This window comes from Balaenoptera ricei, chromosome 2 (genome assembly GCF_028023285.1).
Source record: "Balaenoptera ricei isolate mBalRic1 chromosome 2, mBalRic1.hap2, whole genome shotgun sequence".
In the NCBI taxonomy this organism is placed as follows: Eukaryota; Metazoa; Chordata; class Mammalia; order Artiodactyla; family Balaenopteridae; genus Balaenoptera; species Balaenoptera ricei.
In genome coordinates, this window is record NC_082640.1 from 49861496 (window position 1) to 49875898 (window position 14403).

General features: G+C 49.3%; 1 protein-coding gene across 2 annotated transcripts in view; it reads right to left on the reverse strand.

The window, feature by feature from the left end:
• IGF1R (insulin like growth factor 1 receptor) overlaps positions 1 to 14403 on the reverse strand; it is a 312032-nt gene that overhangs the window by 36614 nt on the left and 261015 nt on the right. Inside the window, exons 6-13 of one of the 2 annotated variants that reach the window (XM_059912583.1) lie at positions 13481 to 13695; positions 11681 to 11807; positions 9943 to 10181; positions 7141 to 7308; positions 6749 to 6953; positions 3060 to 3343; positions 1618 to 1754; positions 991 to 1150 (exon numbers count right to left, since the gene is read on the reverse strand). In XM_059912583.1, the coding sequence (XP_059768566.1) occupies positions 991 to 1150; positions 1618 to 1754; positions 3060 to 3343; positions 6749 to 6953; positions 7141 to 7308; positions 9943 to 10181; positions 11681 to 11807; positions 13481 to 13695 (1535 nt within the window). Of the gene's footprint in view, positions 1 to 990; positions 1151 to 1617; positions 1755 to 3059; positions 3344 to 6748; positions 6957 to 7140; positions 7309 to 9942; positions 10182 to 11680; positions 11808 to 13480; positions 13696 to 14403 lie in introns of both variants that reach the window. The other variant, XM_059912582.1, reaches the window with a different exon arrangement.

Below are 14403 nucleotides of genomic sequence, written 5' to 3' on the forward strand. Positions count from 1 at the left end.
GGTGGACTGCTGGATCGACTGAATCCTGAATTTAAAAACTCAGACTCCAGACCAGAGTAGCACAGATGTGGACACCAGGAGAAACCAGAGCAGTGGGAACTGCCCACCTGACCCAAAAGTAGCACCACTAAGCAAGGCGGGACTGCTTTTTCTCACGGAAGCAGTCAGGAATAGTGCTATGCCAGATTTGATCCCATTATCTGAACATGAAATAATCTTAAAAATTTGGTTTCTAATACAAAATAACAGAAACTCAACATGTAAATAATAAGGGATATTTATGTCACCAAACAAAAATACTGAATTTTCTTGGCCAAGCAAGTATAGTGCCCTTGTGCTCATACATTTTACAAAACTCACTTTTAAAATCTAAAATCCTCGCCTAGAATGGCCTTCTAAGAATTCTGTCTTGTCGATGGTTTGAGCATAAAGTCACCACATGGCCCAGTCTCTGTGCCAAACAGGGAGAACTGTGCGTTTTCAAAGTGTGTTGCTGCTTTAAAAGTGCATCTGGTATTTTACCGCTGAGCAGTGACAGGGGTGATGCCTCAGCCTGGGATGCTGTCACGGCGACTCCTGCTCTGGAGCAGGCTGGAGCAGAAGGCCCCCAGGTTTCTGTCACCCCTTAGGATTCTAAGCCCTGAGCCGGAGCCCCAGTCAGCATCCCTGACGAGGCAGGAGGCAGAATGGTCAATTCAATGCTTTGTAAAATGCTTTGGACATAAACCAAGTTGAGAGCATGGGCCCCTTGCTGTCTCCCTCAAAAGAGGGGCTCAGACCACCTCCCTGCCCATCAGATGAGGTAGGGACTCCAAGTGTGGCAGCTCCCCAGCCTGAGCTCCTAGGTGAAGTGCTGGCAAAAGTGTGACTCTTCTGAAAGGTGGCCGACAGAAATCAGAAAACCAGAGAGCCCGGATGACGACCCAGGTTTCCCCAGTCCCAGCGCCACCTGCTTTCTGTTTTCCCAGCAACTCCCTCCACAAGCCTTACTTTTGGCCTGGACATAGAAGAACACAGGATCAGTCCACGACCCGTTCCCAGAGAGAGAGGTGGCCTGGATCCGGGCCGTGTAGTTCCCCGGGTTCAGCCGGTTTAGCTTGGCCCCTCCATACTTCCTGTACTCCTGTCTGGACACACATTCCCGCTGATCCTGGAAGAAATAAAACATATGTGTCAATTTCCCACAAACACGCCACCTCGCCTCTCGCCTCCCACCTAACACTGACCCCAATTTGCAATAAAAGGGAAAACACCCAGGCTTACATTATGGCAGTCCTCCAGTAACTCTAAGCACACCTGACCTTTAACCAAACCTTATTTCTTTAACCAAAAAGAGTTCCAGAAAGATTAAGTTGTTAAGACCAATCTCTAGGCTGAAAGATCGTTTTCTGCAAAGAAACAGTTTCTCGAGGGTGAGGATAAGCCAGCTCCTCGCACACTGTGAGAATTCCCCAAAGAGCATGGAGTTGGTAAAAAGACCTAAATCCTCACTGACTTACCTCCTTATTTTATTGTTCAAAGTCTTGAGCTAACCAGGAGGTGCCCTGTGTTGAAGTGTAACACATGCTACACCTGCAACAGAAACGCACCCACACACGGCCAGTGCCCCAGTCTTACCTCGACTTGTGATCCGTATTTTATTTCATACATTAAAATCAATCCATTGGGGTTCTCAGGTTCTGGCCATTTTAAAAAGATGGAGTTCTCAGGCCTTGGCTCCCAGGTCACTGGCCCAGGAATGTCATCTGCTCCTTCTGCGCAACAATTGAAATAGGCATTAAAGTTAGATTCGAGTCCTCAGGGAGGGAGAGAAAAACACTGGACTAGCCTAAGAACACCCTCCCCAACCCCTCGTGCAGGACTGCGGACAGCGGCCGCGGCAACTCCTCCTGACCTGGCCTCACACACACAGCAGGGGTTTTGGAATTGGAGCAACCTCATGACCTGTAAGTCTCAAGATGCCACCACACCCTCCCTTCCCCTCAGTCTCCCAACAAAAAAGCCTACTCTCAAGTGCACGAGGAAAATCTTGGCAAACTGAGTCACTTAGGTCTGGTACTCGGCTTCTATGCGACGCCATCAAACACAAGCATCATCGAAAAGGTGCTGAGTGAGCAGAAGCAGCGGCATCCAGCCTCCAAGCCGGGACCCAGATCCTTCACGCTCTGCGTCTGCACGCGGCAGATGCAATTTCTGCGCAGGTGTAAAGGATGGTCCCCGAGCCCGCCTGGGAGGAAGCCGCCAGGAAGCTGGTGCTGAGCGCAAGCTCGCTGCCTTCATCAGCGATTCCTGAAGCTGCCGGGTGAGGCTGGGGTGCCTGCTCTCTTGCTTTTGCTTCTTAAAGCAGTAAGCCAAGTGGTGAGCAATGTCACTGCAAGTTCCAGCTGGGAAACACTGAGAAATCAGCTGGGCTCTGTCTCTCCTGGGAGGGTGAGGAGGCTAAGGCTGGGTAGGCTGGCAGCAGCACGTCGGTGCCAGAACTGCGCCCAGGAGGCCCCGCTCCCAGACTGCAGACACTGTGCTCTGTGCTACCTGCCAGCTCTGCAGGGAAGTGAACCGGGCAGTTCACCCATCCTGAAAGATGGATGTATGGCTGTCTAAGCCACAGGCAGCTTCTAACTTACAAGGGGAAGGTGAAGACCAAACAAGCAGGACCCAAGGCTGCTTGGGAGCGGACCTTGAGGAGCAACACTCAGTCTGAATCAAGGCAGCTAAATGGGGATTTCACTGAAACTTGAGAACTCAGGAGGGACCTGGCAAAAAAGGGCGATGGGAATGCACAATGCAAACAAAGGAGAAGGAAAAGAGTGGACCCTGCATCGAGCTCCCTGCTCTCGAGTACTCTGTATGGAGAGACTGGGGTGGGAGTGGGGTCACGATGCGTGAACTCCATTCCCTGGGCTGCTGGGCCACCAAGCTGCCTGCAAATGACCACCCGTTCTTTAATAAGCAGGACTGAGACTAAGGGTCATCGTCCTGGGTGTTGGCCTCTGTGTCTACAAATCATAGTCTCCGCTAGGCTGTGAGTCGGGCATGGGGTGAGCTGGATGACACCGTACCTGCAGGCATGGTTCTTGCAAAGACAAAGTTGGAGGCGCTGCAGCCGAGCTTCTCAGCTTCGTGGTTACAGCTGTGGATATCGATTCGGTACAGAGTAAAAGGCCGGAGATTGGAGATGACAGTTCTCTCCTTGTTATCCACTCTGCTCTCGAAGAAAGGGTACTCTGTCTCGAGCTCTTCCGGGTCTGTGATGTTGTAGGTGTCCACCACCGTGGTGTTCCTGCTCCGGCTGGACATGGTGGTGTTGGAGACCTGCATGACCTCCCTCCGCTTCCGTTCAGGTCTGCAAGGAAGAGAGAGAGAAATGTGGCTTGTGAGTGAGGGCTTCCACCTCTTTTGTCTTTTCTGTGACTCGAGTTAGAGAAAGAAAAGAAAAATCTTCACCTTGGAATAAAAGGAGCTACTCAGCCCCCTTGCATAAGAACCAACAAATAATACAGGGATTTCCTTCCTCATTATTTATTTTGCTTTCTCTACACTGCAAACCTCAGCCTCAACGTGCAACCTGCCCCCTGGCTCCCCGAGTGGTTACTCGATGGTACCTAGAGGCAAACTAACGCCTCAGTCCCCACAGTGGGGAGGCTCAGGGGCACCCGGGCTGTTTCCTCAGAGCTGGTACAGTGGACAGGGACTGGGGAAGGGAGGCCACCCGGGATGCTGTCGGGAAAGCAGGGGGCCAGCAGAATGGCACGTCCCGATTCTCTGTAAACAGTCGCACTTCCACACCGTGTGACCAGCAGCTAATATCGTGGCCAGCTTTTCCCACACCCACCGATGGGACAACTTACTCCTGTCAGAAAACCTTGTTTACTCTTCAACATCTGTTGATATTTCAGTCACTTAAACCAAACTTTGTGACTTAAACTATAAAGGCAGAGATCAGTGAAAGGCACTCGGCACCAGATACTGACCCCAGAAAGGAACTCATGACCTCAGGCTGCCATCCTACTTCGAGACACATGGCCACGGACAGCAAAGAGCGTCATACTCAACCTGACTTGCCTGGTTTTAAGCTCTAAATAAACTGTTCTTAGAATGAATTGAAAGAAATAAAAATCGTCTTTGGAGAATTTAGTTGTAAACCAGAAAAGCTTCCTTTATGGTTCATTCAGCCGTTCTGTTACCCAGACACTCCTTTTACCCGAATTCTGTCGGAAATCGTGTGGACATCAGATGTACGCCTCAGTAGGAGGCGTGAAACACCCCAAACGTGAGGTTCTTATCAACTGTGGCCCCTCACCATGGGCAAACTAGGGTATTATGTCTGTCCTGTGAAAAGAAAGGACAGCAAGTGCGACTAGACTTCGGAGAGAGGCCATCAAGACCGCAGGGTGGACGCATGCGTTCATCAGGGGAATGTGGTGTAGAGGAAACTTATTTTGAACTCAACAATGCAAACACAAGGCATTCGTGAAATCTGTGCCACTCACAGCTCTGCCTTCCTATCACCTGATCCTGTGTTCTTGGACTGATGAGGAAAACAGGCACTGCCTTGTAACTATCAACAGAAAGCTAGGGGCTCTTCAGTGAAACCTTTCCGAAGCCTGGACTCACAGCCTGAACCTCGGACAGGTCTTTGGGAAAAGACGGCAACGTAGCCGGCAGCCTCTGCTGGAGAATAAACAGATGGCTCCTGCTGGCCTGTCTGGGATGGTCTAAATCCATCCTTTTCTGTGTCCAAAGGAAGTAACACCGGCCAAGCCCCTGCTGGCCCGGGGGGGGATGGACTGTGTTGAGAAGCAGTGCAATGAAGGGAAAGAGCCCCAGTGTGTGGGGAGGAAGGGCCAAGCCCCAAATCCATAGTTAGTGAATCAGGCTGGTGGAGAAGTCACTGAACCTAGGTTCTAGTTTTAAAACATCTTTGAGCTCTTTTCCATCCTCAAACTTTCTGATTCTCGAGACCACGCATGATATACAGGATATCTAGACTAACACATGAACTGCAGCCATATCAATCACCCGTGAACAGGAGATGTCACCGGCGGGGCAGGTCGGGAGGTTCCATGGTTTTAACGGCAGGAGAGGAGGGGGCAGAAAGTTGCTAAGTGACCGATAGCTTCATTCTGAAAAGGAAATAGTGCCTCTACTTCCAAAAGGTCTTGATTTCCTGTTTTAATGATTTTTCAAAGTAAGATGTCTATCTTTGACTAGTATACAAATATCAGGAAGGTCACGTGACAGAAAATAAAAGTCTCTTTCAAAACCATTTGCTGCTACAACCTAAGAGAGCTTTTAAGGGCAAAGCAACTTCAGGATAAACAGAAGCTCGGGACTGCTGGTGCCCCTCTGGGTCGGGAGCTGGAAGAAGAGTGATCCCCAGGAGCAAGTACTGGCAGTGGGCTGGCAGCTGGGGCGCCATGGGGGTCAGGAAACGGGCTCGTAGGTACAATGCTGGCCTGAATCTTGCTCCTTTGCCCAGATTGTAGGCATGAGGTTGTTTCTAAACTCTGCACTACAATTTTTCAGGAAGAAAAAGAAGCCATCAGTCACCACTCTGTTTCCATCTCCGTCCCAAGACATCACAAGTCTGCCCTGCTGAATGTCCCTCCACTTTTCTGTTCTTTCTTTCTTTCTTTTTTTTTTTTTGTTGTGGTAAAACAAACTTTTAAAGTTAAAAAAAAAAACAACTAACAAAATTTTGTCATTTTAACCACTTTTAGGTACACATTTCAGTGTCATTAATTACATTCATAATTCTGTGTAACCATCACCACTATTTCCAAAATCTTTCATTACCCCAAACAGAAGTTCCACACGCATTAAGGAATAACACCCCATTTCCCCTCCCCACAGCCTCTGGTAACCTCTAATCTACTTTCTGTTGCCATGAATTTGTCTGTTCAAGATATTTCATACACATGGAATCATACAATATCTCCTTCTGCGTCTGGCTGCTTTCACTCAGCATAATGTTTTCAAGGTTCATGCATGTGGTAGCCCATGCTTCAGAATCTCTCATTCCTTTACAGGGTTGAATAATATTCCATTGCAGGGCAAGACCACATTGGTTCATCCATTCATCTGCTGGTGGACACATGGGTTGTTCTCAGCTTTTGGCTATTTGAATAATTCTGCTCTAAACATTTATTTTCCTCCGCTTTTGTCCCCACTAGGCAGAAGCAGAGGCTGGAGCAGCGGAGCAGACAGATGCCCTAGGGTCGGGCTGCCTGGCTTGGAAAGGCTGTCTTTTGCACGGCTTCACAAACTGCTTGTCAAGGGTGCCAGTGGCTCTCGGTTATGCTTTGAAGTTGGGCCCCTTTCAAAACTGACTCTGAGTCTCTCCCTTTCCCTTCGCTCCTCCTTGGCCAGGCTGGGAGGCTGCAGGGAGGTGTGGAAAGGGCAACCGAGGGCCCAAGCGGAGGGCTCCTCCGCTTGCTGGTGTGTGCTTGGCCAGGTGATTGCCGCTTTCTGTGCCCACGTGCCTCCCGCAGGGGCTGGGCGGTCACAGGGCAGCCCCACCTGTCACCTGTCACACCAACAGCCCCCCACAGCCCAGGCCGTGAGCTCCGGCCCCTTCCACGAGGGCTGAGTGGCTTGGGTAGGAATCCCACCCGCCAAGCCGGCCGCCTACACTGTTGTCCCTCCTCAACGGCCGCTGGGTCTCACTTTGAGGCTGTCGACCTACACACCACAGGGTGGAGAGAAAGCACCAGGACCTGCCCAAGGACCCTCTCAGAGGACACGGTACCTGGGCACGAAGATGGCGTTGTGCAGGAAATTCTCGAAGACCTTGCGGTACTCGGCCTCCTCCTTCTCGGCCTGCTTCTCGGCTTCGGTTTTGGGGCAAGCGCAGCACGGCCCTTTCTCCCCACCACACACTTCGGTCTTGGGATTCTCCGTCACCTCCTCGACGTCGATGGTGCCATCGGCGTACTTCCTGATGGGGATTTTGTCTGCTTGGAAAAGAGTAGCACAACGAGAGCCAAGTTACACAGGCTGGTGAGGAAAGGAAGAGCCATCAGCACCTGGGCTCACGACCACAGCTGCTTCCCGACAGACGGCTGACGCTGGCCCCGATGTGTGTGGCCTCGGGGTTTGGGAGTCACAGCCACAGGTGTCCCCTGCCCCTCCCACCCTCACCTTTGGAGCAGTAATTGTGCCGGTAAAGGTAGCTGTCCTGGGGCTGGCGCTGCCACCTCACGATGTAGTAGCTCAGGTTGCCGTTGGGCAGGGAAGGAGGGTTCCACTTCACGATCAGCTGAGAAGAGGAGTTTGATGCTGAGAGTACATCCAGGGGGATGGAAGGAACTGGAAAGGGGGACAAAGGACATTTCAGAAAATGGAACGAACTCAAGATCCTGGCTGTCAGATACCCAGCGCAAACCCACAAGAAGCCAAAAGTCTGATCCCCACAGGAAAATGGCGGTAAACACTGAACACACAAAATGAAAACCGAACCTTGCTTTGAAATTGTATTACTTTCCCTTTATAATATCAGTTCTCTGTGATAACAAACATTACTGAGCTGCAGATGGAAAAGGGTGGTGGAGGCACAGCTAGGGTTGGAATGGATGACTTAAAACCCACAGTTAATGCAAACACTGGACTTTCCTCATTTACTACAGCTGCCATCCTCCAAAACATTTAACGCCAGCAGTTTCAGCAAATGGTAAAACTGACTGACTTGCATTTCATCTGAGATTTTGAATCTCTGATAAAAATGGCAAAAAGCCAAAATGAAAGGGGGAGGTAAAAAGGGTGCTGCGGAGAGAGAGTGGGGAGGGGGGGAGAGAGAGAGAGAGAGAGAGAGAGTTGGGGCGGGGGGCTTGGAGGAAAAAGTGGTGCAAAGGGCCAGTAAATCTACTGATTGTATAATCATGATTCAGTGGAACTATGGAGTCATAACTATGAGAAGCAGTCTAAAAACACCTCGAACACACATAAAGCCCCGATTTCAAGTAACGGACTCTGTTACCAGCAAAAGAACATTGATTTACAGGCAAAGCATAAGAATCTGGTCAATATCTACTTACTATTGCCCCTAAACCCAAACTTGGAGCTGAACTGTGTATAAAGGGCAAATGCATCCAGGGACCACTGAAATCTTATTCTCTTTGGGTTCAGAAAAAAGCATCAGTTTTGGTGGATTTTCCAAAGTGCAAAAGACACCTTCGTTGTATGTCACTTAAGCATAATGGTCATGTAAGCTGCTTTTAAAATTTGAAAGCTTAAGGTACAAAATTTTATATACAAGGGTCTGAACACTTGTAAGGAAGGACACTTTAGGAAAAAGTTATGACTAATACTAACTTTTTTTTTTTTATAAATTTATTTATTTTTATTTATATTTATTTTTGGCTGTGTTGGGTCTTCGTTTCTGTGTGAGGGCTTTCTCTAGTTGCGGCAAGTGGGGGCCACTCTTCATCACGGCGCGCGGGCCTTTCACTGTTGTGGCCTCTCTTGTTGCGGAGCACAGGTTCCAGACGCGCAGGCTCAGTAGTTGTGGCTCACGGGCCTAGTTGCTCCGCGGCATGTGGGATCCTCCCAGACCAGGGCTCGAACCCACGTCCCCTGCATTGGCAGGCAGATTCTCAACCACTGCGCCACCAGGAAAGCCCTAATACTAACTTTTTCTGGGAAAACATTTTACTGAATGCTAGGCCACTTTAGTGCTTCCTAGAGTAAGTATTTCAGAAACACACAGCTCACCCCTAGATGTTTCAATAACAGGTGTCACAAAAAAGCCTAGGCCATGGACCAAGTCATTCTCTGTCCCTACCACTTGTGAGGACAGACGCCAAAATAGAGCAAACTGACTCAATTTGTACAGTGCTTTGTTTTCCATCTTTGGGAAAAGGAAACAAGTTTCTTAAGAACTGGTCTTAACAAAGAAAGACTTTTATTTTCCCCAAATTAGCTACAATGAATTACTTGCAAATTTTTAGGCTGAACAACTTGTTCTGTTGCCTTTGAGCCTCTGCTACAACATCCCAGGCCTAGAATCAGAAGCCTGTGTCACATTTATTGATATAAACATTGTGCCATCAGTGACATGATCGTAGCCACTTAGAGGATCATAGAGATGGAACAGGGGAGGGGAGGGGAGGGGAAGGGAGGAGGGGGCAGGAGAACACGAGCAAAAGGATTTCCCCACCAACATTTTTTCCTCACCCTCTTTGCCATTTAGATTCATTTCGTGCCAGTTTATGCGTATTTTAAAACAGCCTACGTATTGTAACAATGGCTATCATCAAAGAATGTTTATCAGTGCCTTTTAAAATGATGTGCATTTCCCTACTTCCAACCTGGTTTTTATATACTTGGAAAATATACACAAATGTTTGCTCTCCTTAGTTCCAGATTCTGGAGTTGAGAAATGAGTTGGTTTAGAAAGCGGAGATCAGGGGAGAAGGAGGCACATTTTCATCAGTGAAAACTTGGAATGTCCACAACATGGTTCATCTCATGTTTTTTAACTTTTGTCTGCTTTCTTGGAACCCTAGCCACTACGGGATGAAGGTGAGAAACCAGGGAGCCACCTGAGGTAATTGGAACAACAACCAGGGTTTCAGTTCCCAGAGGTCCAACTATCCAAATAAACAAGAAGGGCAGCCTTAGAGGACTGTATCCAGTCTGGGCCTCCCAATGAAACCAACCCAGCACCCTGGAGGACCTGGGCTCACTGGTCCAGGACAGTCAGAATGATAATGGAAGATGGTAGCAAGTCCGGAAGATGGCCTGGAAGAGGCTAGGGTATTGGGAGTGAGAAAGAAATATGATACAGTATTATATATTGACAAGACAGACAAATAAAAGACAGACTGGCCCAGGACAGGGAGAGACAACAGGCATAGCCCAGTGTCAGCCCTCTGACTACATCTTGTCATGAGTGAGGACCCTGAGCTGACGAGGCGTGGGACGGCGGGGATGGTGCGTGAATACCTGAAGCATTGGTGCGAATGTACAAGATCTCGCTCTTGGCTCCACGGATGTGGTCATTCTCCACCATGGTGAGGGTCACAGCCTTGACGTAAACGGCATACTGTGTCCAGGGCTTCAGTCCATGCAGTAAAATGCCGGGCTCCACGTCCTTGTTGGGTGGGAGGTCCACATCTACCATGTTCCAGCTGTTGGAGCCGCAGGCATCCTGCCCGTCATACTCTGTGACGTTTTTAAAGGGTCTGAAACACAATCGATGAAGCTCAGAGAATGTTTTAGGCCGCTGACATCAAAGCTCTCAGAAACCTCCCCCCAAGGGCCTCCCACATCATACTTTCTATAATGGGAATTCTAGATAAAACGAGTCATCAATTAGATCTTTATAGAAGAATAAAATTAAGCCACCGGACTCCAGGTTTCACACAGTTCTGTACACATTATAGAATCGAACCCTCTGCCTCAGGAAGAAGAAGTTCCATAATTACTGGGATTGGAAATGCTGCTCCTTAAGAATATACGCAAATGCTCTTTCCCTCTCGTCCCCATTTTTTCACCATTAAGAAAAAACAAGTGTAGTCGTTTAATGCAAACATCATTATTGATAAAGAATAACTTCTGGAGAAAAATGCCTTTGCTACAGAAAAACAGCTTCTCAAATACAGCTTCTAAAATCTAATATGCTCACAAACAATTCTGATTGCTTAAGTATCTGATAACATTCAAATATTTCGTTTCCAGATTATCTCAGACACTAACGTCACTGTCAGAGCACTGGTAGACTGTTAAAGAAGATGATGATTCTGCACAGATGCGGAGTTGGGCAGGGATTCCACGCCTCTCAGATGAAAGGGCCAGACAGCCACTGGCTTCTGAAACAGACATTCACACACCCCTCCCTGTCGTTGTGATGGAAGATGAGTGACTCCCATGTGCAGGGACAATGAATGCCTGATAATCCCGCATCCTGCTTTTCTCATGGCAATGGCACTCCCAGGGCCCCGGCTCCAGCAGGGGGAAAGGGTACCAGATGCTGCCACTGGTGGCTCTGGTTCCAGCTCCGGGGAAGCCAAGCACCTGGGAAAGGGACCTATGGCATCAAGGTGGGACCTGGGTGAGGAGGGTGACTAAGAGGCCTGGGGGAACCGCCTGGATACAGGAGGCAAAGGAAGGAAGGGGGAGACCAAGAAGAGCTGCCATCTGGAGGGATGTCCTGGCTGCCCCGGCAGGCAAATGTCCTCTGAAGGCACAAGAAAAGCCCCCAGTAGATTTTGGGAGAAATTCTGAAAGGTTTGAGACATGGAGGTCAGTCTTTCTCCATTCTCCGTCCCTTGTTTGGAGGGCTTATGACCTAGAGCAGAAGGCCACACCTTGGGAGGGGCCACAGATAGAGTGACCAGAATAGATGATGGACCCACCTGGGGGTCACCTCAAGGGGAGCCGAGCATCCTGAGGGGTGTTCCCAGACTATGGATTAGGGGGGACCAAGGCTGCAATGATATTGCAACCAGGCCCTCCATCCCCATTCATGAATGTTTGGACTGACCTAATTCTCCACAAAACAAGTTTTCCCCTTTGGACTTATTTTATTCAAGCACCTCTAATCACCCACTGAAGAATGAAAGGCCTCAAGCTAACACTTTTTTGTTTGTAGCTGTCACTGGCGGTGATGGATGTCACATGACAGACAGGAGGGTGGCGAGGATGAAGCCCTGCCAACACGTCACCAAGCACAGACACTCACGCTTCCTTGTAGTAGACGGTGAAGCTGATGAGGTCCCTGTAGTCAGGGGGCCGGTACCGGTGCCAGGTGATGATGATGCGGTTCTTCCACGTGGTGGTGGAGGTGAAGTGCAGGACGTCACTTTCACCTGGGGCAGAGGCACATCCATGAGTGACACCCATCTATGTCCTTTCCCTCCACGTGTCTTGAGAGGTCACCTGCCCTGCACTATGGCCCTCTCCCCCAAAGCTGTCTGTACTTGCAAAGCCCCTTTTTGGACTTCTCAGTGGCTTTCTTGTTTCTACTAAGGACCCAAACATTGTGCTACGTGGCCTCCAAGGGGCTCGGTCCTTTGTTTAGTACACTTGGTGGCCCCGGACGTGAACCTGTGAGTGATTCCTAACCTGGAAGAGAAGGACCACAGGATGGAGGACACAAGAACGCCTTGGCGGTTCCAGCTAGTGCTGACGCGCAGCGGGGGATGGATTGAGCGCTGATCAGACCCATTTCACCTGGAACAGCCTCTGTGCTCTGTGGGAAGGAAGCCTCTGCTGGTGAGGCATGACGGGGATGCTGCCCCGAGCCCCCTCGTGCTCCCGGACCTGATTCAAACTGCGATGAGAACCCGGGAAGAACTGATGACTGCCCCCCTCGTGGAGACGCGAAGTTCTCCTACGAATTGTCCTTCCCCCCGTGTCTGCCCGACTCCCACTGCACCCTCAGCAGGTGAAGCAGAGGCTAAAGGCAGTTAAAAACTGAGAAGTCTCTGGGGCAAAACGTGATAGATTGAGATGGGAAAAACGTTGCAGTTCCTGCTAAAGTGTTATTTAGAGAGGAAACATGATTTCCTTTTCAAAGGAAAATAAATGGCTACTGTATTCATGATCTGACAGGTCAGACTGGTCGACTCTAAGGAGAAAAACACTTTGACAGCACTCTGCTGCATCCGCTTCCGCTATGGTCTGAACGGGGAATGTGGTGAGGGCTGGGGCGGGGCATGTGAGGGAGAAGGCCCTTCAGCTCTGCGTCTGGTTTCTCAACTCTAAAAACTCTTCCTGAGCAACTCGAGTGTCTACCAGGTAAATCCAGAGCCAGCAAAACGAAGTCCAATGCTGACGGTTTCGCAGATTCTCTTGCGCCTGTGAGTGCACGTGCAAATCACCCTGGATCACGTAGATTATTTTTTTCTAATACCTGTCCCTTATCAAAAGCCGATGGTGGAGAGTCTATTTTTATAACTTGATCCAGCCACACAGAACCACACCATTTTTAAAAGCAGTTTTACATACAGGGTTAGGTGAGAAACTCACTGCTCAGAGGCAAAACCTTAAAGCAGAAGTCTCATAACCAGTGTAAGATTATAATTACATTGTTCTAAATTTAAAAAGCAGTATCAATCCAGGGAGGCAGGCTCCCTCCACTTTTCATGTTGTGGTAGGAACCAGGAGGAGGCCAGATCAGGGACGGGGGCCCCTGGCCTCCCCTCCACTCCAGAGATGGAGGGCCGGACTTGCTCCCTCCCAGGGCTGGACAGGACCAGCTCTCCCCTAGAAAATAATCCAATGGTGTGCCTGAGCATAAAAGACACTTGACTCTGTGTATTCTGTAAGCACCTCTTTAAAATCTGAGTGAGAACACATTTATAAATGTTTAGCACACACAAATAGATGCTATGGAAAATTTACAAATATGAATCTGCCCCACTACTGCCTTTGAAGATATCCACGTGTGAGCAAAGTGCTCGTTAAGGAGGCCTCATGTGAAACAAGGAGGGGGCCACGAACGGAAGCTGCTGTGTAGATAGGAGGAGGGTCCACTCACAGGAGGCTCTCTCTCCGTTGTTCCTGGTGTTTATGTCCCCTTTGCTCTGGCGTCCTTTAGTCCCTGTCACTTCCTCCATGCGGTAAATCTCGGAGACACACAATTTGGGATTGAAAGCAAAGTACATTTTCCCAGCTTTGATGGTCAGGTTGCGGTGGTCCCAGTCCCACAGCTGCTGCAAGTTCTGGTTGTCGAGGACGTAGAAGGAGTAATTCCTAGAAGCACAGAAATCAGCATCAGCACCCTTGCCCTTTGCCACCAGACACCCCATGCTGTGCCTCTTCGCCACAAGGCTCCAGAAAACACTGCCTTTGCTGGTAAGAGATGTAGTTATTAACGGTATCTAAGAAAGAATAGTCACTGTTAACAATAGCAACAATATGATTCAAGGACAATATCAAAATAGATAAAACACTAATTAATTTGATGACCCCTATTACCAACAATAATGCTTCTCACACTGGAGGATGCTACTCAAATCATTCCCTAGAAATGCCTCTGGTTATTTCTCTGAAGCAGAGTATGTACAATGAGCTTGAAATCAGTCCATGGGAGAACAGATATGCTCTGCTACTCAACCGGAACAGCTTACAAATTTGCTGTAGAAAGTCTGCCATTATCCTTGGGGGTAAATCCCATCCCATCCGTGCTGTCAGCAGCATATGACAGGGTAGGAGAGCGAATGGGACAGGGAGACAGACTCGGGGGTGGACCAACCCTGGGTCAGCTCCCTCCTCCAGATTCACCCCACCCTGAAAAGCCTCAGCCGAAGTCCCCAGGGAAGGTGGAGGAGGATAAATGGCCCCCAATGGGCAGTCCCCCAGGCCACCCATCCAGGCAACAGCAACTCAGTGTCCAACAAGTTTAGGGTGCACAAAGCTTATTTTCAGAGGGCTGGGCCCCACCCCAGGAGTTTCTCATTA